The sequence below is a fragment of the Leucopleurus acutus genome, assembly GCF_964270905.1.
Source record: "Leucopleurus acutus genome assembly, chromosome: 19".
NCBI lineage: Eukaryota > Metazoa > Chordata > Mammalia > Artiodactyla > Delphinidae > Leucopleurus > Leucopleurus acutus.
The window spans coordinates 47,704,367-47,732,259 of NC_139161.1; the positions used below are offsets into that span (position 1 = coordinate 47,704,367).

Sequence of the window (27,893 nt, forward strand, 5' to 3'; positions counted from 1 at the left end):
GACCTGGCTGAGGGTGTTAAGAGAATCAGGGGTAGAACTTGTTTCAAATTAGAAAGAAAGGCAACCAGGGACAATTTCTAAAGTAGTGCTGCTAGAATAGTAAAACTAAGCTTCTTAGATGCCTAGGGCTGGGTCGTAAGGCACTTACTTAGAGTCTGCCAGCAATGAGGGCCGGGAGACATTCCACTTATAGGAGGCAAAGAGCAGGATATCTGCACAGGAAGAGTTCATCTTATAGGACTTTCGGGGGTGGATTGTCTCCTTTTGTACTGTCTCAATTTCCAGTGCATCCAGTTCCTGATCAAACACCTGGAGGCAAAGGTGGAAAGCTTATGACTGGTTATGGAAGCCCACTTAGAATGAGGGCTTATAGAACTTAAGATAATGTGGCACCTGGGACCACAACACAAGTCTCATCCTTGGAGCTCTGAGGGTGGATTTCCCATACCGAAAAGAGAGAGCCGACCTGACTTTTTGTGGCATCATCTCCCCTCAATTCTAGCCCACCTGACACAAGTCCATAACGATGCTCTCGTGGATCTTCTGCCACAGGTGAGCTCGGAAGATCTGGATGAGAGAGATCTTCAGTGTGGGGATCTTGCCGTGCATGAAGATACCTGTCAGGTCCAGCTGCACCTGAAAGCCTACGTATACCTGACAGGAAAAAAAGAGCGACACTAGAGACCGAGAGGTTCTCAGGACATAATTAAGGAAGTAGAAACTCTTGTTTTTAGCTTCCCATCTCCCATGTCTATCAATCACACTCACGTTGGCTCGGTTGATGGTTGGGGACCACCAGAGGGTGAATCTACGATTGGGAATCTGGTTCAATCCTGATCGCTGAGCATTGGTTAGTTTCTTCCACTTCATAGACTCCTCAAAACCACTGGCCTTCTCCCTGGGAAGCAGAAGAGACGAGGTAAAGTGACGTCCTGCCATCCCCCAGAGCACTGCTGACCTCCTGGGGTGGCTGTGTGGGAAACAACGCAGTAGAACACAAAAGCATATGAGGGATGAGCTCAGAGGGCTGTGACATGTGAGAGGTCACTGTAAGGGGAGAACAGAATCCTCACCAGAAAAGCCCCTCCCAAGTAGGGAAGTAAGTGCCCTTGAAGAGAGTGTGTTCCAGAATGCCTTCCACACCACCCAGGGCCTGGATCATGTCTGTACGGTAGTTGTTCAGGTTCCAGAGCTTTCCATCATGCCGCTGGTGTGTCCACCAAAAAGGGTTCTGCTTCAAAACCTAGATGGCAAGGTAGGTACGGTGAAGCTTCTGGGTGCCCACTGCTCCAGGTTCCCAGCATGGCCACAGACTCTCCTGATTCAGGGAAAATCTCTCCACTATCCCCTCCACGTACCTGGTACTGCTTAAAGTCAGTTCGGACACGCCAACCCTTATCATAAGCCAGTGTGTGCCGGTCCTTCTGGAAGAGGGTGTTGATTCGAGGAATGCCACGATCCCATGAATCCTCTAGATCTTCTAGGGTCAGTCGTCTGCCAAGGAAAAAAGATCAAAGTTAAAACAAATACTCATATGAAGAGTTCAGCATTCCTCCCTGGCCAAGGATAAACAGGGTCAGACATACAACCTACTTCCTTGACGCCATAAAAATACGGCATGCTCTACTCCTGACCTCCAGGCAGGACTCAAAGGTCACACCACTCAAAAGGACTGCTACGCCCTCCTGGATGCCCACCTGTTCTGCGCAATGGCCTCTTGTCTCTTGAGTGCATACTCAGCCCAGACCCGCTGAGAATCAATGAACTCACTCTCCCAGGGCTGTATGTAGCGATACAAGTTGGGAATCAGCTGGTCTTCTTCATGGCTCATTCCTGAACGAAAGTGTGTGATACCTACATCTGTCTGCTTGGACCACCTGTTTGGGGACACAAACAAGATTAGATAAAAAATAAAAACTGAAAATAAAGAAACATCTCCTTCCCTCAGGGTCTAGCAAGATTTTCAGCCAAGTCCTACCTGAGGTCAGATTGGGGGATGAGCACATGGCCCATTGAGAGCATGCCAAGTCCACCCAACTCCTTAGGGGTGTAGAACACGACAGGGGGGAAGCGACTCGGCATCTTGGAGTTGAGGCCAATCTTGATTCGTGTCTGGATCTTGTTCTCACACTTCACCAGCAAGTCCAGGAGCTCCTGGGTGTTCACCACAGCCTCCCGAAAGTATGTCATAAGGCCAATAAGAGCTGTGTTCCACTTATTCACAATCTGAAGATAAGTGAAAAAGAAGTAAATTATAGATAAGTCATTGCAGGGACAGGGTGTGTGGCTAGGAACCACCAGATACAATTAGTTATATTCTCCCTAGTTCTCAAGAAAGATTTGAGCTCAATGTCATTAGGGAAGTGTGTATAAATCAAAATCACTGAGATACTACTTAACACCCACTGCAATGGCTATAAGATAGTTACAAGGATGTGGAGAAAATGGAACTCTCATATACTGCTGGTAGGAATATGAAATAGTGCAGCCACACTGAAACAGCCTGGCAGCTCCTCAAAAGGTTAAAGAGAGTTACCATATGACCCAACAATTCTACTCCTAGGTATATACCCAAGAGAAATAAAAACATATGTCCACACAAAAATACGTACACAAATGTTCACAAAAGCATTATTCATAATAGCCAAAAAGTAGAAAAAAACCAAATGTCCATCAACCGACAAATAAACAAAATGGTGTACAGCCATATTATGGAATATTATTTAGCCATGAAAAGGACTGAAATACTGATGTATGCTACAACATGGATAAACCTTGTAAACATTATACTAAGTGAAAGAAACCAGATGAAAAAGGTCACATACATGATCCATTTATATGAAATGTCCAGAAGAAACAAATCCATACAGACAGGAGGTAGATTAGGGGTGGCCAGAGGACTGGGGCAGGGAGGGACATGGGGAGTGAGTGACTGCTAATGGGTATAGGGTTTCTTTGTGGGGTGATGAAAATTTTCTGGAATTAGTGGTTATGGCTGCACAATTTTATGCATATAATGAAAACCACTGAATTGTATACTTTAAAAGTGTGAATTTCATTTCAATAAAAACATAAAGTTGGGCTTCCCTGGTGGCGCAGGGAAGATCCCACATGCCATGCGGAACAGCCAAAAAATTAAAAAAAAAAAAAAAGCTGAAAGAATTTCCTTTAAGATCAGAAATGAGACAAGGATGCCCACTCTCACCACTTTTATTCAACACATTATTGAAAGTCCTAGCCACAGCAACCAGACAAGAAAAAGATATTAAAGAAATCCAGGGACTTCCTTGGTGGCACAGTGGTTAAGAATCTGCCTGCCAATGCAGGGGACACAGGTTTGAGCCGTGGTCTGGGAAGATCCCACATGCTGCGGAGCAACCAAGCTCATGTGCCACAACTATTGAGCGTGCGCTCTCCAGAGCCCACGTGCCACAACTACTGAAGCCCGCAGGCCTAGAGCCCGTGCTCCACAACAAGAGAAGCCACCGCAATGAGAAGCCCTCACACAACAACAAATAGTAGCCCCCGCTCGCTGCAACCAGAGAAAGCCCACACGCAGCAACGAAGACCCAATGTAGCCAAAAATAAATAAATAAATATATTAAAAAAAAAATTCCAAATTGGAAAAAAGTGAAACTGTCACTGTTTGCAGATGACATGATATTATACATAGAAAATCCTAAAGACACCACCAAAAAACTATCAGAACTCATCAATGAATTCAGTAACATGGCAGGATACAAAATTAACGTAGAGAAATCTATTGCATTTCTGAATACTATCAGAAAGAGAAATTATGAAAACAATCCCGTTTATGATTGCATCAAAAAACCAAACCAAACCAGGGACTTCCCTGGTGATCCAGTGGTTAAGACTCCATGCTTCCAATGCAAGGGGCACAGGTTCAATCCCGGTTGGGGAACTAAGATCCCACATGCTGCACAGTACGACCAAGGGAAAAAAAAAAATCTAAAAAACAAAAAACCAAAAAAACCCAAACGAAACCAAACAACAACTAGGAATAACTCAATCCAAGGAGATAAAAGACCTGTACTTGGAAAACTGTAAGAACTTGGTGAGGGACTTCCCTGGCGGTCCAGTGGTCGACTCCACACTTCCACTGCAGGGGACATGGCTGCGAGTCCTGGTCTGGGAAGATCCCACATACCACGGAGCAACTAAGCCCGCGAGCCACAACTACTGAGCCCACATGCCACAACTACAGAAGCCCATGTGCCTAGAGCCCATGCTCTGCAACAAGAGAAGCCACCACAATGAGAAGCCCATGCACCGCAATGAAGAGCAGCCCCCACTCACCGCAACTAGAGAAAGCCCGTGCGCAGCAACAAAGATCCAACACAGCGAAAAATAAATACATTAAAAAAAAAGAGTATTGTTAAAATGACCACACCCTCAAGTCCATCTACAAATTCAATGGAATCCCTATCAAAATACCAAAGACATTTTTCACAGAACTAGAACCAATAATTTTAATATTTGTATGGAAACACAAAAGACCCTGAAAAGCCAAAACAATCCTGATAAAGAACAAAGTAGAAAGTATCACACCTCCTGATTTCAAACTATATTACAAAGCTACGGTACTCAAACAGTATAGTAGTGGCACAAAAACAAACCCATAGGTCAATGGATCAGAATAGAGAGCCCAGGAATAAACCCATGCTGTTATGGTCAATTAATCTACAACAAAGAAAGCAAGAATATACACTGGGGAAAAGACAGCGACAGCTAATGCAAAAGAATCAAACTGGACTTTCTCACAACATACACAAAAAATAAAGGCAAAATGGATAAAAGATTTAAATGTAAGACCTGAAACTATAAAACTCCTAGAAGAGGGACCTCCCTGGTGGCGCAGTGGTTAAGAATCTGCCTGCCAATGCAGAGAACACAGGTTCGAGCCCCAGTCCAGGAAGATCCCACATGCCGCGGAGCAACTAAGCCCGTGCACCACAACTACTCAGCCTGCACTCTAGAGCCCACGAGCCACAACTACTGAAGCCCGCATGCCTAGAGCCCGTGCTCTGCAACAAGAAGCCCGTGCACTGCAACGATGAGTAGCCCCCGCTCACAACTAGAGAAAGCACGCAGCAATGAAGACCCAATGCAGCAAAAAATAAAATAAATAAATTTATTAAAAAAATCCAAAAACTCCTAGAAGAAAACACAGGCAGTACTCTCTTTGACCTTAGTCTTAGGAATACTTTTTGGATATGTCTCCTCAGGCAAGGGAAACAAAAAATTAAGAAATGGGGAAAAAAATAAATAAATAAAATGAAGAAAGAAAAGAAAAGAAAACAAAACAAAACAAAAAACAAACGGGGCTTCCCTGGTGGCACAGTGGTTGAGAGTCCGCCTGCCGATGCAGTGGACACGGGTTTGTGCCCCAGTCTGGGAAGATCCCACATGCCATGGAGCGGCTGTGCCTGTGAGCCGTGGCCGCTGAGCCTGAGCGTCTGGAGCCTGTCCTCCACAACGGGAGAGGTCACAACCGTGAGAGGCCCACGTACCGCAAAAAAAAAAAAAAAAAAAAGAAATGCGACTATATCAAACTAAAAAGGTTTTGCACAGGGGCTTCCCTGGTGGCGCAGTGGTTAAGAATCCGCCTGTCAATGCAGGGGACGCAGGTTTGATCCCTGGTCCAGGAGGATCCCACATGCTGTGGAGCAACTAAGCCCGTGTGCCACAACTACTGGGCCTGTGCTCTATAGCCCACGAGTCACAACTACTGAAGCCCGCACACCTAGAGCCCATGCTCCTCAACAAGAGAAGCCACTGCAGTGAGAAGCCTGCACACCTCAACGAAGAGTAGCCCCCGCTGGACGCAACTAGAGAAAGTCCTCACGCAGCAACAAAGACGCAACACAGCCAAAAATAAATAAATAAATAAAAGCTTTTGCACAGCAAAAGAAATTATCAACAAAATGGAAAGAAAGCCCACTGAACAGGAGGTGATATTTACAAATGATATATCTGATAAGGGGTTAATACGCAAAACATTGGGTTGGCCGAAAAGTTCATTCAGGTTTTTCCATAACATCTTATGAACGAACTTTTTTGGCCAACCCAATACAAAGAACTCATACAACTCAACATAAAAAAAACAAAACAAAAACCTGATTTAAAATGTCTTTTCAGCAGAGGAGCTGAAAAGACATTTTTCCAGAGAAGATATAAAGATGTCCAATAGACACATGAAAAGATGCTCAACATCACTAATCATAAAGGAAATGCAAATCAAAACCACAACGAGATGTCTCCTCACACTTGCCAGAATGGCTATTATCAAAAATACAAGTAACAAGCATTGACAAGGATGTGGAGAACAGGGAACCCTCGTGTACTACCGTACTACTGATGGGAATGTAAAGTGGTGCAGACATTATAAAGAACAGTATGGAAGTTCCTCAAAAAATTAAAAATAGAACAACCATACAATCTAGCAATTCTACTCCTGGGTATTTATCCGAAGAAAACAAAAACACTAATTCGAAAAGATATGTGCATCCCCATGTTCACTGCAGCATTATTTGAAATAGCCAATATATGGAAGCAACTTAAATGTCTATTGATAGATAAATGGATAAAGGAGATGTGGTATGTATACACACACACACACAGAAATATTACTCAGGCATAAAAAAGAATGAAATCTTGCCATCTGCAACAACACGGATACTTGGAAGGGTGGGGGAATGAGTGAAATAGTTGAGGGAGACTAAGAAGTACAAACTTCCAGTTATAAAATAAGTAAGTCATGGGGATGTAATGTACAGTATAGGGAATATTATAATTTTGTGTAGTGACAGATAGTAACTAGACTTATCCTGGTGATCATTTTGTAATGTGTAAAAAGAGCAAATCACTATATTGTTTACCTGAAACTAACATAATATTGTAAGTCAGTCATACTTCAAAAAAAAGAGAAAGATCTGCAAGTTCCCTGGTGGCCTAGTCGTTAGGATTCTGGGCTTTCACTGCTGTGGCGCCAGTTAATCTCTGGTCAGGGAACTGAGATACTGCAAAAGCTGCACAGCGCAACCAAAAAAAAAAAAGAGAGATCTCTGAAGACCCATGAAGGGATCCATTTGCAGGCTATAGAACTCCGAGGTCATGCCTGCTTCGGCAGCACATATACTAAAACTGCAACGATACAGAGAAGATTAGCATGGCCCCCGTGCAAGGATGGCACGCAAATTCGTGAAGCATTTCATATTTTTTTATTATACAGCAGCAACTAACACAACAATGTAAAGCAATTATACTCCAATAAAGATGTTAAAAAAAAAAAACAAAAACCTCTGAGGTCAAAGAAAGAACCACCACCAGATCAGTAAGCTGAACAAGTCCCACAGCTCACATAAGGTTGACAACAGTTTGTGTTCCCGCCAGCCATACAGAGACTTCATAATAAATGGGAATTAGGTATAGTCCATAGAAAGTTATCAACTTAGTAGTGGAGATAAATTAGCCCCAGAAGAAAGGGTGCTCTGGATTCACTATAACTAAGAAGCTTAAAATTAAAAGCAAGCCTCAAAAGGATCAAACTAAACCACAAGTTACTGAACTGTACACCAGAACACAACCCAACACTCTTTAAAGGAATATAACAAAATCCATAAATCAATATAAATTACACAATTTCTAGCATCCAATCAAATATTGGATGCATACAAAGAAGTAGGAATAAATTACCCATAAACAGAAGAAAAATCAAACAGTACAAACAGACCTGGAAACAACAGATGATGGAATTAGTAGACAAAGATCTTACAACAGCTATTGAACGTTTTATAATTATGCTTGAGTATATAAAGAAAAACATGAACATAATGAGGAAAGAAACAGAAGATGTTAAAGACCCAAATGAAACTTTTAGAGATAAAAATTACAATATCTGAAATTTTAAAATGTACAGATGGGATTAACAACATTGTAAAGCTGCAGAAAAAATAATGAAGGCAAAATAAACACTTTTTCTGACAAACAAAAGCAGAGTGTATTCACTGCCAGTACACCTTTACTACAAGAAATGTTAATGGAAATTCTTTAAGCAGAAGGAAAACAATACCAGATGGAAACCTGGACCTACATAAAGTAATGGAGAACACCAGAAATAGTAAGTATGTGGGTAAAATGTAAAAGACATTTTTTTTTTCATTTTGTAATTTCTGTAAAAGATAAAAAGGCTGTTGTTTAAAGCCAAAACAGTAACAAAGTATCACTGTGTTTATAATACAGGTACAGTTAAAGCATATAACAAAAACACTACAGGGACTTCCCTGGCCATCCAGTGGTTAAGACTTCTCACTTCCATTGCAGGGCGCACGGGTTTGATCCCTGGTCAGGGAACTAAGATCCTGCATGCCGTGGGGCGTGGCCAAAAAAACAAAAAAACACAAACACTACAAAAAATGAGGAGGAAAATGAAAGTACATTATTGAAAGGTTCTCGTACAATATGTAATGTGATACTAGACTAGTGGTCACAGTAAGTCAGAGACGTATACTGTAAACCCTAGAGCAACCAATAAAAAACAAAGAAGTGTAGTTAATAAGTGAAGTGTGGAGATAAATTAAAATCATACCAAAACCCCACTCAATCCAAAAGAAGGCAGGAAAATGAGTTACTCAGTTTTCCTGGGTCTCTCCCACATATATATGTTATGAAACTTTTGTTTTTCTCCTGTTTAAAAAATAAATTAAAAAGAAGGCAGGAAAAGAGGAAAAAAGCAGAATAAAGAACAAAGGATGAGATGGCAGGTTTAAACTCAACGACATTAACAGTCATATTAAACTTAATTGGAGTGTTTAGACTATTTGTAAGGCAAAGATTGTTAAACTGAATTTAAAAAGCAAGAACCAATTAAATGCAATCTATAAGAAGTTAACTTTAATTATAACGACACAGATTAAAAGTATAAGGATGGAAAAAGACATCCATGCACACACAAAACAAAGCCAGAGGGGCACTACTGATATCAGACAAAGTAGACTTCAGAACAGAGAATATTACAAGGAATAAAGAGGAATATTTCATGATGATAAAGGAGTCAATTCGTTAAGAAGATATAGTAATTCTAAATATACTACATACTTAGGGACTTCGCTGGTGGCACAGTGGATAAGAATCTGCCTGCCAATGCAGGGGACACGGGTTTGATCCCTGGTCTGGGAAGATCCCACATGCCATGGAGCAACTAAGCCCGTGCGCCACAACTACTGAGCCCGCATGCCACAACTAAAGCCCGCAGGCCTAGAGCCCATGCTCCGCAACAAGAGAAGCCACGGTGAGGAGAAGCCCGTGTACGGCAACGAAGAGCAACCCCACTCGCTGCAACCAGAGAAAGCCCACGCACAGCAACAAAACCCAACGCAGCAAAAAATAAATAAAATTAAATCTTTAAAAAAATAATAAATATATTATATACCTAATAACAGAGCTTCAAAATATATGAAGCAAAATATCATGGACCTGTTTAAGCATAAGATTCAAAAAAAATTAAATAATTATGCCCAACAGTATGAACAATACATATTTCTTGCTGGGGTGTCAACAGAGTTGCTTCTATCTATTGAAATGTCTATGTGTGCACCAGTTGTAAAGTTCATTTCTAATTCTAGCTGTATCTTCAGGTACATGATACAGCATTCTACCTGGCACAACTCCTTGGTCATCACCCATATGCAGGTTCTTGGACAAAAAGTTTGTCAGTTTGCATTTTGGTCTCAGTGAGATGGCTCCCTACTCCCTTAAGCCTGCTAATCTCCTGACGACTCTTCCTTGGTTTTCCACCTGTAAGCCAAGCCAATTATGCTTTGCCCAACTTTGACTAAATATTTAAAAGCTACCAGAGCAGTCTGAACTTCAGACATTCTTCTGTGCTCAAAAAAGATATAAATTTCTGAAAAAATGTCATGTGTCTTTATGTTATAAGCTTGGATGTCTTTAACAAAGTGAATGGTGTCTCTAAAGCCAAAATAAAAAGAGGAACCTGAAAAGGGAAATAAATCCACGACTTATGACAATCTTCTCTCAGTAACTGATAGAAATAGACATAAGAAAAAAGAGACACAGAAGGACTTGAACAACACAATCACTTGACTAAACCTAAATGACATTTGTAAAACCCAACAAAGCAGAATACAGATTCTTTCTCAAGTACACGCGAAGGCAGTCACTATATATGCGAAACCATAAAACAAGTCTAAATACACTTGAGAAAACTAAGATCATAAAGAGTGTTTTCTGACCATAATGGAATTAAACTAGATACTAATAAAAGAAAAACACCTGGAAAACCCCTCAAATAATATTTGAAAATTCAACAACATACTTCTAAGTAACCTATGGGTAAAATAAGAACTCATAAGAGAGGGACTTCCCTGGTGGTCCAGTCGCTAGGACTCCACACTCCCAGTGCAGGGGGCCCGGGTTTGATCCCTTGTCAGGGAACTAGACCTCACATTCATGCCGCAACTAAGAGTTCGCATGCTGCAACTGAAAGATCCTGCATGCCATGACTGAAGACCCTGCGTGCCTCAACTAAGACCTGATGCAGCCAAATAAATAAATAAAATAAATTTTAAAAATACATATATAATTTGAGTAAAAAAAAAAAAAATGACAAAAAAAGAACTCACAAGGGAAATTAGAAAACATTTTTAACTGAATGAAAATGAAAACCTATCAAAATTTGAGGGATACAGGGCTTCCCTGGTGGCACAGTGGTTAAGAATCCACCTGCCAATGCAGGGGACATGGGTTTGAGCCCTGGTCCAGGAATATCCCACATGCCACGGAGCAACTAAGCCCCTGTGCCACAACTACTGAGGCTGCGCTCCAGAACCCACGAGCCACAACTACTGAACCCCCGTACCACAACTACTGAAGCTCGCGTGCCTAGATCCTGTGCTCCGCAACAAGAGAAGCCACCACAATGAGAAACCTGGGCACCTCAATGAAGAGTAGCCCCCACTCGCCGCAACTAGAGAAAGCCGGCACGCAGCAACGAAGACCCAACACAGGCAAAAATAAATAAATAAAAAATAAATTAATTGAAAAAAAAAAACTTGAGGGATGCAGCTAAAGCAGTGCTTTTATTAAAAGGAGATTTTTCAGCACTGAATATTTCTATTAAAATGAAAGGTCCAGGGCTTCCCTAGTGGCGCAGTGGTTGAGAGTCTGCCTGCTGATGCAGGGGACACGGGTTCGTGCCCCGGTCTGGGAAGATCCCACATGCCGCGGAGCGGCTGGGCCCGTGAGCCATGGCCACTGAGCCTGCGCGTCCGGAGCCTGTGCTCCGCAACGGAAGAGGCCACAACAGTGAGAGGCCCGCATACCGCAAAAAAAAAAAAAAAAAAAAAAAAAAAGAAAGGTCCAAAATTGTCATCATCTAACCTTTTACCTTAACAAACTAGAAAACTAACAGCAAATTAAACCCAAAGTAAGCAAAAGAGCAGAATCAATGAAATAGAAAAGAGAAAAATAAAAATCAATGAAACTGGGCTTCCCTGGTGGCGGTTGAGAATCCGTCTGCCAATGCAGGGGACACAGGTTCGAGCCCTGGTCCGGGAAGATCCCACATGTTGCAGAGCAACTAAGCCCATGCGTCAGAACTACTGAGGCCCACGTACCTAGAGCCGGTGGTCCGCAACAAGAGAAGCCACTGCAATGAGAAGCCCGCACACTGCAATGAAGAGTAGCCCCCATTCACTGCAACTAGAGAAAGCCCACGCGCAGCAACAAAGACCCAACGCAGCCAAAAATAAATTAATTAAATTAAAAAAAAAAATCAGTGAAACCAAAAGATCAATCTTTGAAAAAGAGAGCAACCACAAAATACCAAACGATATAATCAACACTTTAAGGTAAGGAATACGTTTGCTAGGCAATTCTTGAAGTGAAAGATCACATTGGCTGGAGTTATCACAAGAATTAGCCTTGAGCAAATAGTATTCAGACAGGCAGGATGAAGTGACTCCTGGATGAGGTAACAGCCTGAATCAAATCACAAAAGCAAAACTGAGCATCCAGCTTGTGCTCAGGATGAGACAACCAAGGCAACAGACCTATAGCAACGAGAGCGGAGAGCTGGGGACCAGAATGGGCTAGATCTGGGAATAAAGCAAGTAGACTTCAGCAAGACAACTCCGAGTCTTAGTAAGTTCTCTGACTGTATTTGGTCCTTTGAATCACAAGCTGCATGGTTTGTATCACAGAACACTCCAGTTCTGCTGCAGTTACCGGTGCTTTATTCCCATTAGGGAGTAAGTATGAATTCCCAAGGAGTTATCACATTCCTTTAAGGATAGCAGAAGTTCCTGGGGATGAGGGGAGGCAAGAAAGAGAATAACACTGAGTGATTCCATGTACTAGGTACCATGGTAAGAACTTCACACATATTAAGTCTTCATAAAAAAAACAAATTCAATTCACATAAACTGCCCATCATGGCACATGACCAACTTGGGTGGGAATGTGGAAAATAAAACTGATGTTAGGATGATGGGATTCTGGGTGTTTTCTGGGTTCTGTTAGTATTTAATTTCTTTTTACTGTAAGTGAAAACGTAACTGGTAAAAAATTAATGGGAACTTTTACTGTGTCCTTTTGAACCATGGTACATTAGACAACAAATTTTTTCCATCTAAAACTAAACACATAGCTGGGGCAGAGGAGATGAACAGGCAGAGAACAGAGAACTTTTAGGGCAGCAAAAATACTCTCTCTGATATTTTAATGATGGATATGTGTTCTTATACATTTGCCCAAACCCACAGAATATATACCACCAAGAGTGAACCCTAAGGTAAACTAAGGACTTTGGGTGGTTATGATGTGTCGATGTAGGCTCATCCTTGGTAAAAAAAAATGTACCACTCTGGTGAGTAATGTTGATAATGGAGGAGGCTCTGCACATGTGGGGGCAGGGGTTAATGGGAAATCTCTGTGCCTTCCTCTCAATTTTATTATAAATCTAAAAGTGCTCTAAAAAAACAAAGTTTTCAAAAAATAAATAATGTAAAACAAAAGTCAAAACAAAACAAGAACAGAGAAATACATCTACTGCCAGGCAAACATGTTCTTTTCCTCTTGGCTTTAGACTTTAAGTCATCTACACATGCTTAAAGGGATTCCCTGGTGAAGGACAGAGAGAATGCTGTTTGTGGGAAGACAGGGAACTCAGCAGGAAGGTGGCCTTACGGTCCTTCATAAGCTAAAGCTAAGTAGGCTGCACCTTGTAAGTCATATGATCTAATGTGGTGCATTTCTATTTTCCTTCTGTTATTCCTGGCCCATATCAAAGTCTTGTTTAAATGTTCCAGTCTTATTTCATAGCTACTACTAGGACTGAAGGAGTCCTGGCTCGAAGCCTGGGCTACTGCACTGCATGTACATAAAGCAAGAATGGGGGTAGCACCTAAAGTGCCCCCATCAGTAATAACTACAAGTGAGTCTGGGGGGAAGGACAAGAATAGCGCCATAAGGTCCAGCCACCTCTAGCCCTACTGGAGATTTCCCTTCTATTATCAACCTTGGAGGACCAAGAAATTTTATTACAAGAACTGCTTTACCTTAACACACCTCAGGAAACAAATTCCAATACTGTACTATCTGATCATAATCTCTGAGACGCCTCTAATCAACGACAGCAAACATTTATTACAAAATCTGTTGAGTAATATAGCTTATTATAAGCATCATTTCTCGCAAAAGCTCTCTGAGCTAGCTAGCATATCAGTACCCCCATTTTATGGATGAGGGAACTAAGGCCCAGAGTGGGTGGGTGACTTAACCCAGATCCCAAGAGTAATGTGGTAGAGCTATGACTAATCCTAGTCTGACTCCAGAACCCATTATTCTAAGGACTATATTAAACTGCCTACCTGACCTCTGACAGTCCTCCTTTACTCAGGCTCTTACCTCTCACACATATATTCCTTTGATCCCTGTATTTTTTCCCAAGGCCACTGGCCTCTTCTGGTCTCTTCCTTCTCTCCCTCCCAATATCCAGGATTCCAATAGGGGCTAGCACCCTTGATTCCCCTGCATCCAGCCCCTTACCACTCCACAACAGCCCTCTGGCAAAACCCTAGTCCTAAATCAGCACTACAATCTATCCACCTTCTCCAGCCCGTTGCTGAGAGCTTGCGAAGCTGAGAAGTTCTGGGAAGAGCCCACACTCACTCACAGTTGTCTTCACTCTCTTAAAACCCTCAGTGCAGTTTCTTCAACAATCGAATCCCACCCTCACCACTGTGCTCAAGTCCAGCACCCCCTGCCCCTCACCCCAGCCCAGGTGAAGCTGAAAAATGCAAGGCTTGTTATAACTTCCCACTAAACTTATCTATATTTACAACTATGCAGACCTCTTTCTACTAGGTTCAGAAGATGCTTCCCTCTGTTTTCCCTTTACTCTATCCCTGCGGAGCAGACACCGTTCCATCACCTACCAGGATTCTCTGCTGCACTCTGAACCGCTACTGGCTCCTTACTGTACACATACTCCCATCACTCCCATTTTAAAATACCTGCCTTGACTTCTATCTCCCTCTAGGTGGCGTCTAATGTCCCTCCTCCTCCTCCTCCTCCTCCTGCTCTGGCAAACTGACAGTGCTTGCCGGCTCCACTCCCTCACTTCCCATAAAGCCTCACCCACTGCAATCTGGCATTTATCCCCATATTCCTGAAACAGCTCTTGCTAAGGTCATCCATGACATCCTGACTGCCAAATCCAATGGATACTTCGGGCCTTATCTGACTGAAACACACTTAGGCAACTGACACTGTTAAGTGCCCATCCCAATTCCTGACAGGCTTGGCATCCATGGCCTGGCGCTCTCCCAGTCTGGCCATGCTGCTCAGTGTTCCCTACGGTTCCAAACTCACCCCTCTGCTCTTCTCGCTCCTTACAATTTCCCCAGATAATCTTGCTCACTCTTGAGTTTTCAACCATCTCCTTCATATTGACAGACTCCTAAATCTATATTTGCAACCCAGACATCTTCCCCAAGCTTCAGATTCCAAAGTTATCTCCACTTGGACATCCTACAGGAACCTCTAAGTTGCCCCTAGTCGCTCTTACTTTCTCACCTCGTTTCTCTTCCTGGAGCTTCAAACTCATAATGCTTTTCATCAAATCTAAGAGGTACCACTAAATACACACACCCATATATGTATTTTGGAACTGAAGAAATACGATACAAATAAGTGCCCGCTGGAACCTCTATCTGGATGTTCTCAGGAACGTCAAACTTTTCATATCCTAAACTGAGTTCATTTATCTTCTCTCCTAAACCTGCTCTTCTTTCTGCAGTCTTCCAGCTGATGGCACCAACATTCACCTAGCCACCCATGCCAAAAACTGAATGTTATTTTGACTTCCTTTCCCTCTGGCATTTCACCAAAATGAAGCTCTGCTGACTGTACCTACTATTTATCCAATCTGTTCCCCTCTGCGTACGTTCACGGTTCTCATCATCTCTATCTGGACTTCAGCAGTAGTCCCCAAACCTCATCTTTCCTCCTCCTCTTCTGAATCCATCTTCCCCACAGCTGCACGAGTGAACCACCTAACACGGAACGGAAATCTGAAAAAGTCACTCCCATGCTCAAGACCCTTATGGAATTTTATTTTTGGCCACGCCATGTGGCACGCGGGATCTTAGTTCCCCAACCAGGGATCGAACCTGTGTCCCCTGAATTGGGAGCCCAGAGTCTTAACCACTGGACTGCCAGAGAAGTCCCCTGGGACTCTTATGGGATTCTTAACAAGGCAGGCGATGCCCTCCATGATCTAGCTCTGCTTACCTACCCAGCCTCCATCTCCTCCACAGTTTTATTGCTGTAAACCCAAACTTTTTATGGCCTCACATGTACCACGCTGGCTACCTCTTCATACCTCTGGCTGAAAGAATGCTCTCCCTCACCTGCCTCTCACATGTTATTTCTTTCAGGAAGTCTTTCTCTCTTCCTCTCCCAGACTGGGCTACAGTCATGAACCTGAGGATTCTCACAGATTCCCAAGTAACACAAGAGCTATAAACACATTGTACTGTAGTTCTCTTGACTATGCATTGTCTCTCCAACTAGGTAGTGAGCTCTTGGAAGGCAGAGACTGTATGTCACATGTAGTGTGTGTGTAACGCCTTGAACGCAGTGGCTATCAACAAACACAAATGCAATGAATGAGTTACACAATTCCTGTTATCTGACTCTTGGACAATATAAACCAACCTAAAAAGACAAAACACTTTTTCCCTGCACTATACTCAAAAAAAAAAAAAAAAGTATCATGAGGTAGGTAAGGTAGGTAAGAAATATTAAGATAAAAAAAATGTGTCCTTGGGGTTCCCTGGTGGCGCAGTGGTTGAGAGTCCGCCTGCCGATGCAGGGGGACACGGGTTCATGCCCCGGTCCGGGAAGATTCCACATACCGCGGAGTGGCTGGGCCCGTGAGCCATGGCCGCTGAGCCTGCGCGTCCAGAGCCTGTGCTCTGCAACGGGAGAGGCCACAACAGTGAGAGGCCCGTGTACCGCAAAATATAGTATCCTTAACAGAACTATTACTAAAAAATTGGAAACCTTCTTTATATGCTGCATATTTAAAGGGATATGAAGGCCAGAAGGAGAGAAAATGTTACAACTAAGAGTTATTCTAAGAGAAACCAGGATGACGCGATTTTTTTTTAATCCACTGAGGCATTTTATTTCTATGTATATATAACGTTCCTAGAAAAAGAATACTCCCTGTGTGTTTTTATGTCTTGCTTCTTTGTGGTCCACAATGCCAGCTGAGTTGTCAGTACAATGAAACCAAACTGATAGGGCAAGAGCAGAATATTCTGCTATTTCTCTAGATCTTTTGAGTTGCACAGCAAATCTGGGGCTGATCACATCACTTGTTTAACCTGCCTGTGAAATTCACAGTTTTGCCCGCTCTGTGATCATCAATGATTTCAAATTCACCAGTGTAACCCTGCCTCATTATTACAGTCAGAAACTGGACAGTGACTTTGGAACACAGCCTAATAACAACCTAGCACTTCCCTCTCTTTTTGGCATTACTGATGCCCTTGAGAGTATCAGCTAGGACATTCATGTGCACCATTAGTGGAACGGGAAGGCAGCAGAAAAGAGCAAGGCGACTTTTTAAACCTTGCAGAAACTTAAGCACACACAGTTAACAAATCCTCAGATTACTCTTTTTCAATTCCAGCTGCCTTCGGCTGGGCCTTTGGAAACAACTGAAGGGGAAATAAACACTGAGATATAGCTCATTATACTTGCTTTTTAACATGCACATTATGTTACGGGTCAAAAGATGAACTGTATGACCTGGATAACAAGCCTGGGGACAATGCAAAAATGCTGATTTTTGTTCAAATTTAAAAATCCAATTTCTACCCTGACCTTAACTTAGAATCATCACAACTACACAGAAGTAGGCTATAGATTTCCTACAGGGAATTCTCAGGAAACAACTGTGAGGTGATTTGACACTCTAAGCTGCTGTACCATAAAGCATGGAGACTAGTACACTGGACACAGTTGGGAAAAAAGGAGAGAAAAGGAGGGAAGAGCTGAAAGGGATGTGAGACAGACAAAGGACACTACTGCTGTACGTACCTTGGTGAAGGTGGTGGAGCCAGAGGCCATCAGAATTTGACGCACACGGTTGTGGAAGCGCTGCATTGACTCATCATCCACACGCAGGAAACACTGAGCTGTTCGCTCCTTAGTAACCTAAACCATAAGGTCAAGGTTAACTATCTCTGGAACTGCCACAGGGACAAGAACCACCACTGAGCCCTACCCTCCCAACAGAGCTCAACTGACTGACAATGAAAAGGTGCGCAGTATACCTCACCCCCACCTACGCAGGATGTACAGGCATGGTAATGCTACTCCTACTACCCCCTGGTCCCGCTCCAGGCTGTACCTCATTCTGTAGGTTCCAGACGCCATCCTTGTGGGTGAACTCCTCATAGCTGGTGCGGCATTTAGGCAGGATGCGGCACTCAAAACCACACATGTTGAACAGCAGGTTGGGGTTGTCCTTACTGTACACGGACACGAAGCTGTTCTCCCACTGAACTGTAGTCACTGAGCGTGGCAGACGGTTCTTGATGTCCCAGAATACTGCCCGACCCCTGCCCACAGAGAACATAGGGTCACATCAGTCTCCTAGAAGGAACTTCCCTTCAAAGGCCAGACTGATGATATCCCAACAGAGTACACCCTTCCACCCAGGACACCACCTTATAAATTCCCTCTACTTGTCCTCTGGGTCCCTCAGGTTGATTCCAGCTCCCACGGCCCCAACTTAGACTCACAAGTTGACATCATGCTTCATGAGGCGCATGCGGGCGTCTCGGGGCCAGCATTTCTTGTTATTATAGCCAACGATGTTTTCGTTGTTGGGGTCAGGGTGCTCTGTCAGGTAACGCTGGATCAGGTCCCGAGCCTCATCTGCTGTGAACCTACACGAGACAAGGTGTGACGCTGAGGGCCAAGCACACTGCGACCTCATGAGGCCTACAGCTCCACAGACGGGGGCCACCCCCAACCTGCACCCTACTCACAGGATCATCCCATTTTAGAGCCCCAACCCAGCAGCAAGTCACCTAAGGTACAAGAGCTGCTTCCAGAAGCTGGGCATGTACCTCAACACCCTGCAAGGATAACAATCCAGGCAAGCCCTCACCTGAAAAAAATATGGATGCGATCGATGTATCTGCAGAAAAGACGGATGGGGTGGGCAGCCTCAGTGGCTATGTCTTGGAAACTGAGAAAATCGTTTGGCATCTGAGGGGGACCAGCCATCTCACTGGCCCGGTGCAATCCCAACACAAGCAAATCCATAACCAAGCCATAGTACTGCACGATGAATGAGGCAAACTGCAGGCCTCTGATGATCCCGTATGAATTCGTATGGTTCATGTCCTAGAAAGAAAGACAACTCTTGACCATGGCTAAGTCCCAGGCTTCTCGGGGCCCATCCTCTTTTGCCCTCCCCACAGCAAATCGCAACTCAGTGGGCCAGACGACCACCCCTCCCCCAATTCCTTGCCACCCTGCCCCCAAGACACACCTTGTAGTTGATGACGACATTGTTCTTGGCTGTCATGTAGTCGGCTATGTTGTGGTCCACGATGAGGCGCAGCAGCCGATTAAGCAGGGTCAAATCTATCTTCTCATACATCTTCTCAAATCGGGACTCCAGCATGACGTTGCACTCGCCCTCACTTGTCTCCCACACGTCCTGCAGGTTATTGATGCCTGAGGAGTAGGAAACACAGGCCTCCAGCAGGTTAGAAATTCCGTTTAAGAACTAGTGCCTACAGGAGCTATATCCCATTCATAACCTGATCACACAACCACTCTATTCATCCATCTGTATTGCCAGGAGAGTCAGCTGTGCTCAACATAACCTCAACACCGTTCCCTGGGTACCATGCACCAAGACAGTAAACTAATTATGCTGACTCGATGAGAAATTTCACAGAGAACTTAATTCATCTCCCTTCCTCGAGGGCAATCCCAGAAAAGTTTTACCTTGGCACCACTTGTAAACAAGCAGAGGAGGTGGTTCTGTGTCAGCAGGCTTGATCCAGGGTGGGAAAAGGCGACGCTTGTCAGCTTCATACCACAGGTACTGGTCCAGGTAGGCATCAGTTATCTTCTCCAGTGGCTCCACATCATACACTGGCACCAGGTGGCTATAGAGATCCATGAACTCAATGCCCACCTGTGGGACAAGGAAGCTGGCTCACACCAACCCACCAATCACCTGAGGCAACCTGCCACCCTGGGTGCCGTGAATGAACCACAAAGCCAAAGGAAAATGTGGAGGGTATCTGACTCACTTCTTTAAAGGCTCTCTGTGTGAGGAGGTGACGCTTGATGCGGGACAATGCCTCGTGGGGGTTGTCATAGGCTTGCTCGATCAGACCTAGCTCCTCCCTCTGCGACTGGTTTAACCGAGACTTCACACTAACAAGGCAAGAGTAAAGGTGAACGGGAAAACCAAGAGGAAGCCATCCCCAGAAGGCCTTCTTTCTTTGGACTCTGACGATGATGCCATTCTTCCCCCGTGACCTCCCCACAAGAGCCTGTCTACTCTACTCCTCACCTGTAAGCTTCCTTGAGCCGCTCCAAGGCCAAGATGAGCAACTTGGTGTCGTGCTTGTAGGAGAGTGGGGGGAATGGGATGGGTGAGAACCTACGGCTTTCCAGCCAATGCACAGTGGTGGTATACACTGCCACCGCTTCTTCTGCTGTGATGTAAGGCCCGTCCTGCAAAGTGGACATGAGAATTAGCTTCCCACCATAGCCCAATCCCACCAGGGCAAGGTATGGTCCCAACTTCGCAGTCCACCCTCCTGCCTACCCCCACACACCAAGCCCAGCCTACTCTGCCCAACCTTTAGGTAGTTGTGCTGCCGCTCTTGTTCTGCCTTCAGGTAGAGCCGAGTGAGGCGTCCCAGGTTCTTTTTGCAAACAGTCTTGTCTACAGTGGCCCCACGGCGGATCCGTTCTCGGTTGTAGTGCGCAGTGTTGGTCCACCAGTCAGCCTTGGCCTTCACGTATCGAAGGATCATATTCTCTATAGGTGTTGGCAAACCAGGGACCTAAAAGTGCAAAAGGCACAATGAGAAAGTGATGGGAGCCACATGCCCCCCTAAGACATTCCAGAAGTGGTAATCCTGAGCCCAGGAAGATGATGTCTATGCCTCCTCGGAGTTGGGGAGATGCCCACCTTCCAGGGAATATTGGCCTTCCAGCAGCGCCAGGCTTCACTGAGGTGTTGCAGGATTGTCCGGGCCTTGTTCTGTTTGATCCCCTCAGGCATCATGTCCAGAATGTCATGCATCACAGCTGCCCGAAGCTCAAGGTCAAAATGTGACTCCACTCGCTGCTTTGTTACGGTCTTTGCCACCCCCTTTGAGTGTCGGCCTAGAAGTGAAAGTGAGTAAAAGCAAGACTTGTTGCTCCTAATAAGCGTCTCTACCTGCATGCCGTTGCTTCCCATGGTTATCATGAAATCGGTAAGTATAAACAAAGCCCAGCACGTGCAAGACAAGATACGTCAGATATTCAGAACTATGCTTCTGAGGAATTTCCATCCTGTAAATGCTCGATAGCCTCAAGGCCCCAAAGCGAAGCCCAAGACCCAGAATACGAGGTCAGACTCACTGGAGACTGGGTCTTAGAGGCAATCCAACAGGAAGGGATTCTCAGTCTCAAACAAGGACAAGGGACAGTACAGGAACACACGTGATCTACCCTTGAAGTGATAATGGGAGAAGCTGGACACGGAGAAAACCACTTACCTTCAAACTGCCGGGCCAGGAGGTTACCCAGCCATCGCTCCAGCAAAGGGGTGATGCCACGCATGAAGAACAGCCAGACTCGCCAGCCAGCAGCCCAGAAACCACAGCCAGGGCCCTTCCCTACAGGGCCCTGGATTCCAAGCAGAAATCAAGAATACAAGTTAACAATGCATTCAGACAACAACAGAAAATTGGGCAGAGGTGAGGCAAAGAGCACACATATGGCAGTTAAGGGAAAAAATGGGAAAACTCTGAGACCTCCATATCTAAAATGGAGTAAATGAAGAAACCAGTCACTGAGATTCTCTATTTAGACCCAAAAGTGGGCTTTGAGGGGAAGTGTTGAGATTCACAAGATGAGGGCAGTAATGAAACACTCAGAGCCTCTCTCCAAACAGGTGCCTGGAAAGAGTCCTGACTCGATGTAAAAATTAAGATGGATCTGAGAACATGAATATACGAGGGCAGGGTCCTACCGTGTTGAAGCGGTAATAGATGAGATGCTTCAGGTCCTTGCACATGCGAATCTGCCGCATCAGCTTATATTTGTACCGGTACATGCCCGTCAGCTGCCCCACGTGGGCAAAGATATACTGCAACCCATCTGCCAGCTGCAACACAATTGCCCCATCAGGCTTTAAGCTAGAGCCAGATCCACGATCAGCCCAGGCTTCACCCAGCTTCCCCACCTGGAGCCAGGACTGGGCATTCCTAGCCTCACCTGGAAGGCATCCACATTGCCCAACCGATACTGCACATGACTGTCCACCACCAGCTTAGTTAAGCGCAGAACCTCTCGACACAGATGGAAAGCATTCCCAAAACGAGATTTCTTTCGTTCCTGGAAAAGAGGCCAAGGACAGAAACAACATTTGTCAGCAATAGTCTGGACTGGATGTATGCCCTCCTTAGAGGCCAGAGCAAACCCAGTCTATCCCTCAGCCCAGGAGACCCCTAAGGTCCAACGCAGGTACCTTGGTGGTGAGCGTCTTGACAGGCTTGAGGTTGAAGTTGTAGTCCAGGTGCAGATAGTTGAGATTTTTACGGTGAATGAGAAGGTTGAGCATGTTGTAGCCCTGGCGGCAAACCTGTAGCCCCACCTCCACCCAGTCCAGCTTTGTAGACTGAAAGAATTTGGTGGCTTTGAAGGAACGGAACAGATACCTGGGGTGGGAATAAGGAGTGAGAGCTAGACTCCTGATCATCTCTGGAATGGAAAAAGTCTGAGCAGGGGCCCTAGGGCACCTCACCTCTTCTTTTGCGCTTTAGGGGGCCGGTGCTTCAGGGCATTCAGCACATAGTACTTAAGCAGCTTCTGGTAGGAGACCCTCACTTTCACAGGCTGCCCAGCAGGACAATGCTCCCGATACCTGAAAAAACAAGCCCACCAGAGCCTGGCCCATCTCTCCTTCCAGCCGCTCTGCTAAAGGATGTACGCCCACCCAGCTGGAGCCTTTCCTCCTGTACATCCACTACTATCCCCCCAGGTAGAAGCCTTACCAGTTCTTGACAAGGGGAATGTCTAGGGCCCGGCGGGTGCGACCAGAGCGTAGGTTGAAGGGCCGTGGGGCCCAAAGCAGGGCAATGCCATTGGCTGTATTGTCTGTATAGAGGGGTGTGTCTTTCAAGAAGGGCTCCACAAACTCTGGAAGCTCAAACTCCTCGTCGTCATCTGGCAATGGTTCCTGACTCTGAAAGAAGAACCCCCGAGGGTTTATTTAGCTCCCGCTGATCTGGGCAGACACTTGGGATCAGAGGGAAACTCTCTGGGGCCAAGTACAGTGGCTACATTTGCCATGGAAACTGAGCTGCCTGACAAGAGAATCCCTGAAGGGCCAGGGCAAAGGGGGCCAAGGGAGCAGAGAACAAGGCAGGGCCAACCAGGAAAGCAAGCAGCACTCCTCACATCCCAACTGGCTCACCAGCAGAACGTCTCCTAGGGGACCCCCCAATACCAGGAAGAGGTGAACACTGCAATCACTTTCTGTCCAAGCTCCAAAAACTGGGCTTGGGGAAGGAGATCTGTTCATGTTAAGAACGTAATGGAACGTGGATCAACATCAAAGACATTATGCTAAGTGTTAAGACCCAGCCACAAAAGACCACATACTGTATGATTCCATTTATATGAAGTGTCCAAAATAGGCAAATCTACAGTGACAAAAAGCAGATTAGCAGTTACCTAGGCAAGGAAGATTCAAGGGAAATAGAGTGACTACTAATGGGTGCAGGGTTTCTCTCTGAGGAAATGAAAATGTTCTAAAATTAACCGTGGTGATGGTTGCACAAGTCTGTGAATAAACGAAAAACCACCGAATTATCCACTTTAAACAGGTGAATTGTGTGGTAGTGAATTACAGCTCAATAAAGGATTAAAAAAAGAACACATTGGAAACAGACCAGAATAAGACCACACAGAGTCCCAGAGAAGAAATGATTAAACCCAAATGGATAATCATAGAAACAAAATTATACCAATAACTTGGTCTGAGCCAAGTGCCAAACTCTCACGTTAGCTTACAGCTAGAGGGGAACACTTAAGGATGGAAAACACGTCTCCCTCTAGCTGAATTTTTATCTAGTAACGCTTCTGCCCGGACAGGAAGTCTCTTGAAGAGCTGATGTCAAACGTCCCTTCCTCTCACCTTGACAGAGTGCCTATGGGAAATTGGGTTGATCAAAGGATCAAAGTAGAAAGCTGGCAAATCAGGATCCTCAGTTTTGATGAACACAACATTAGGAGTGTGGTACCTAAAATGAAAGAAGAGTCAGCCAAGGTTCTCCTGCCCTGGCCCAACCTAAACGCCCACCTCTCCTTTCCCCCAGCTGGGTTCTAGCTCTCTCACCAAGTGAGGTGGACATGGTGTGGAAGGTTGTTGTACAAGTAAGGAAAAGCAATCTTGTACTCAGTGCGGATGGGCTGCCGGATAATGATCTTGTTAATATCATTGAATTCATTCCAGTCTTCATCCCTAGGGTGCAAAATCAAAGATAAGCAGACTAGTTGGGCAGTTTGGAAACTACAATTGGATCTCAAGGATCAAGATGAGATTTTATGGGGCTTCCCTGGTGCTGCAGTGGTTAAGAATCCGCCTGCCAATGCAGGGGGCATGGGTTCAAGCCCTGGTCCGGGAAAATCCCACGTGCCGTGGAGAAACTAAGCCCGTGCGCCACAACGACTGGGCCTGTGCTCTAGAGCCCACGAGCCACAACTACTGAGCCTGCGGGCTGCAACTACTGAAGCCCGTGAGCCTAGAGCCCGTGCTCCGCAACAAGAGAAGCCACTGCAGTGAGAAGCCTGTGCACTGCAACAAAAAGTAGCCCCCGCTCATCTCAACTAGAGAAAGCCTGGTGCAGCAACAAAGACCCAACGCAGCCAATGAATGAATGAATGAATGAATGAATAAATAATTTTTTTTTTTTAAAAATTAGATTTTATTTAACCCAAGGTGCCTAAAATCTCTACTCTCTCCAACTTACTGTAGGTTGATGTCTCGGACAAGAGGCTCAAATTTGGGGCCTCCAGGAATGGCCATATTGAGTGCCTTGGAGGTAAAAAAGGCCTTCAGATCAAACAGATAGAAGTAATTGTCATCTACCAAGTCTGTCAGGAGCTGATTGGCCAGGCGGTAGAGAGTGGACATCATAGGCAGTGTGAACTGCCAGCGCTGGTAAGTGGAACCATTCACATACCTAGGGAAAAAAAGAGGCCCACGTCAGGTAGATACGCTAGCTAGCCAAGCCATACTACCCACTGCTCTCCCAGGACCCCTTCTGAAGTTCCAAAATACTCAGTTCCAAAACCCTCACAGGAGTGGTAACTCCAACCATCACTCACTTCCGGCTGTCCCTCAATGGCTGGTGGTCATAGAACCAGTCCAACACCGGGGCATCTTCCTCAGGGTCCAGCTCTAGCTGAATTGCCTCCAGTGGTTCAACATCTAGGATGTTGTCAGCATAGTCCAAAGGCGGCTCCTCATCATCAAAAGGGGGGAAACGCATCCTCTTGAAATGCCTCCTGTCTCTTTTTTCTCGACGCATCATAATCCACATTGACCTGGAAGTCGACAATGTCACATAACGGTTTATACCCACTGCCTCCACAACCACCACCACCACACACCATGTTCCAGCCCTTCTCACCCCCACTGGGAGATGTAGACAGGTTCAATAACCCAGGGAATCTCATTGACAAAGGAAATGGCTCCAGTGATGTGGTACAGCACAGGCACATCCCGAATCTGCTCCCAAGGCATAGGCATGTTCTCCAGGAGTTTGAGGACTGCATGGGGCATGTACTTTAGGGCACTGCAACAACAGGAAGACAGAGGATTCGAAGTGACAAGGTGTTCTGCTACCTGTACCATGCAGAGAAGCCACAAGGTAGCACAGTATCACATTCCACAGAAAACCGGTCTTACAGTCCAAACCCCCAAAGTTAGTACACAGGCCCTCTGTGACCAGGAACTCTGCCTCCCCACCTCCAGCTGTGCCACTTTGCTTCTTAAACATCACTGTCCCACAATACTGGGTGTCAGTCCCTCTAAATCAACAGCTGTTCCCTTAACAGACAGCTTTTAGGCTACCTCACAGTCTATTCTCTCTGTAGCTTTCCATAAAAAATAATAAAATATTTACCACACTTTACTTTAACCATTGTCTATTATGTCACTAGGCTATAAGCTCCACAAAGACCATTACTTCCTGTTCACTGCTATATCCCTGGCACACAGCACAGATCTCAAAAATATTTTTGAAATAAAACTTCCACAGCTGTCTTAGACCAATTCATTAAGTGGCTAACATTTTTTAAAAAATAAATTTATTTATTTATTTATTTTATTCTTGGCTGTGATGGGTCTTCACTGCCGCGCGGGGGCTTTCTCTGGTTGCAGCAAGCGGGGGCTACTCTTTGTTGAGGTGCGCGGGCTTCTCATTGCGGTGGCTTCTCTTGTTGCAGAGCACAGGTTCTAGGCACGCAGGCTTCAGCAGTTGCGGCTCGCGGGCTCTAGAGCACAGGCTCAGTAGTTGTGGTGCACGGGTTTAGCTGCTCTGTGGCATGTGGGATCTTCCCAGACCAGGGCTCGAACCTGTGTCCCCTGAACTGGCAGGCGGATTCTTAACCACTGCGCCACCAGGGAAGCCCAAGTGGCTAACATTTTTGTGTAAAAATAGAAAAGGGATCTGCTAAGGCATTTGTAGCTGTACTCATCCACCTTGGGGACACAGAAAAACAAGAGTACAAAGACCTCAGGAGTTAACTACCCCCGAACCTGAAGATTCTGGTCACTTAGGAATTACAGGAAACAGGAATGTACAGGTGTCCTGCTCTGGGCTTTAACCCACTCAAAGATAGAAACATCTTATCAAAGCATCAACAGGACAAATTAAAAGCTCCAGGGCTTCCCTGGTGGTGCAGTGGTTGAGAGTCTGCCCGCCAATGCAGCGGACACAGGTTCGAGCCCCGGTCCGGGAAGATCCCACATGCCGCGCAGCAACTGGGCCCGTGAGCCACAACTACTGAGCCTGCGTGTCTGGAGCCTGTGCTCCGCAGCAAGAGAGGCTGCGACAGTGAGGGGCCCACGCACGGCGATGAAGAGTGGCCCCCACTTGCCACAACTAGAGAAAGCCCTCGCACAGAAACGAAGACCCAACACAGCCAAAAATAAATAAAAAAAAAAATAAAATAAAATAAAGCTCCAGTCCCAGATCAGGAAAAAAATCAGGGCAATAAAGAACACAACTGAGAACTCGCCTACACTGTTGGTGGTAACGTAAATTGGTACAGCCACTATGGAAAACAGTATGGAGGTTCCTTAAAAAACTAAAAATAGAGCTACCATATAATCCAGCAATCCCACTCCTGGGCGTATATCCAGAGAAAAACATAATTCTAAAAGATACATGCACCCTGATCCTCACCGTTGCACTATTTACAATAGCCAGGACATGGAAACAACCTAAATGTCCATCGGCAGATGAATGGATAAAGAAAATGTGATACACCTATACAATGGAATATTACTCAGCCATAAAAAAGAATGAAATAACGCCACTTGCAGCAACATGGATGGACCTAGAGATTGTCATACTAAGTGAAGTAAGTCAGACAAATATCATATGGTATCGCTTATATGTAGAATCTTAAAAAATAGTGGTACAAATGAACTTATTTACAAAACAGAAACAGAGTCACAGATGTAGAAAACAAACTTATGCTTACCAAAGAGGAAGTGGGGGAGGGATAAACTGGGAGACTGGGATTGACATACACACACTACTATATATAAAACAGATTACTAATAAGAACCTACTGTTGGGACTCCCCTGTTGGTCCAGTGTGTAAGACACCGTGCTCCCAACACAGGGGCTCAGGTTTGATCCCTGGTCAGGGAAATAGATCCCACAGGCATGCCGCAACTAAGAAGAAGTCCACATGCTGCAACTAAAGATCCCGCGTGCCGCAACTAAGATCTGGCGCAACCAAAATAAATTAAAAAACATTAAAAAAGGGCTTCTCTGGTGGTGCAGTGG

General features: G+C 45.1%; 1 protein-coding gene across 1 annotated transcript in view; it reads right to left on the reverse strand.

Moving 5' to 3' along the window:
* The window catches only part of PRPF8 (pre-mRNA processing factor 8), a 35,976-nt gene that overhangs the window by 6,505 nt on the left and 1,578 nt on the right, over nt 1–27,893 (reverse strand). Inside the window, exons 4-31 of the mRNA XM_082860748.1 lie at nt 25,503–25,667; nt 25,198–25,416; nt 24,840–25,052; nt 24,206–24,331; nt 24,005–24,110; nt 22,860–23,050; nt 22,610–22,729; nt 22,334–22,523; nt 22,081–22,200; nt 21,836–21,970; nt 21,360–21,489; nt 20,786–20,982; nt 20,451–20,657; nt 20,159–20,322; nt 19,893–20,019; nt 19,582–19,774; nt 19,118–19,305; nt 18,731–18,969; nt 18,360–18,506; nt 17,966–18,176; nt 17,653–17,769; nt 1,979–2,226; nt 1,698–1,877; nt 1,359–1,494; nt 1,074–1,243; nt 769–898; nt 508–654; nt 148–309 (exon numbers count right to left, since the gene is read on the reverse strand). Coding sequence (XP_082716874.1) covers nt 148–309; nt 508–654; nt 769–898; nt 1,074–1,243; nt 1,359–1,494; nt 1,698–1,877; nt 1,979–2,226; nt 17,653–17,769; nt 17,966–18,176; nt 18,360–18,506; nt 18,731–18,969; nt 19,118–19,305; nt 19,582–19,774; nt 19,893–20,019; nt 20,159–20,322; nt 20,451–20,657; nt 20,786–20,982; nt 21,360–21,489; nt 21,836–21,970; nt 22,081–22,200; nt 22,334–22,523; nt 22,610–22,729; nt 22,860–23,050; nt 24,005–24,110; nt 24,206–24,331; nt 24,840–25,052; nt 25,198–25,416; nt 25,503–25,667 — 4,678 coding nt within the window. The remainder of the gene's footprint in view (nt 1–147; nt 310–507; nt 655–768; nt 899–1,073; nt 1,244–1,358; nt 1,495–1,697; nt 1,878–1,978; nt 2,227–17,652; nt 17,770–17,965; nt 18,177–18,359; nt 18,507–18,730; nt 18,970–19,117; nt 19,306–19,581; nt 19,775–19,892; nt 20,020–20,158; nt 20,323–20,450; nt 20,658–20,785; nt 20,983–21,359; nt 21,490–21,835; nt 21,971–22,080; nt 22,201–22,333; nt 22,524–22,609; nt 22,730–22,859; nt 23,051–24,004; nt 24,111–24,205; nt 24,332–24,839; nt 25,053–25,197; nt 25,417–25,502; nt 25,668–27,893) is intronic.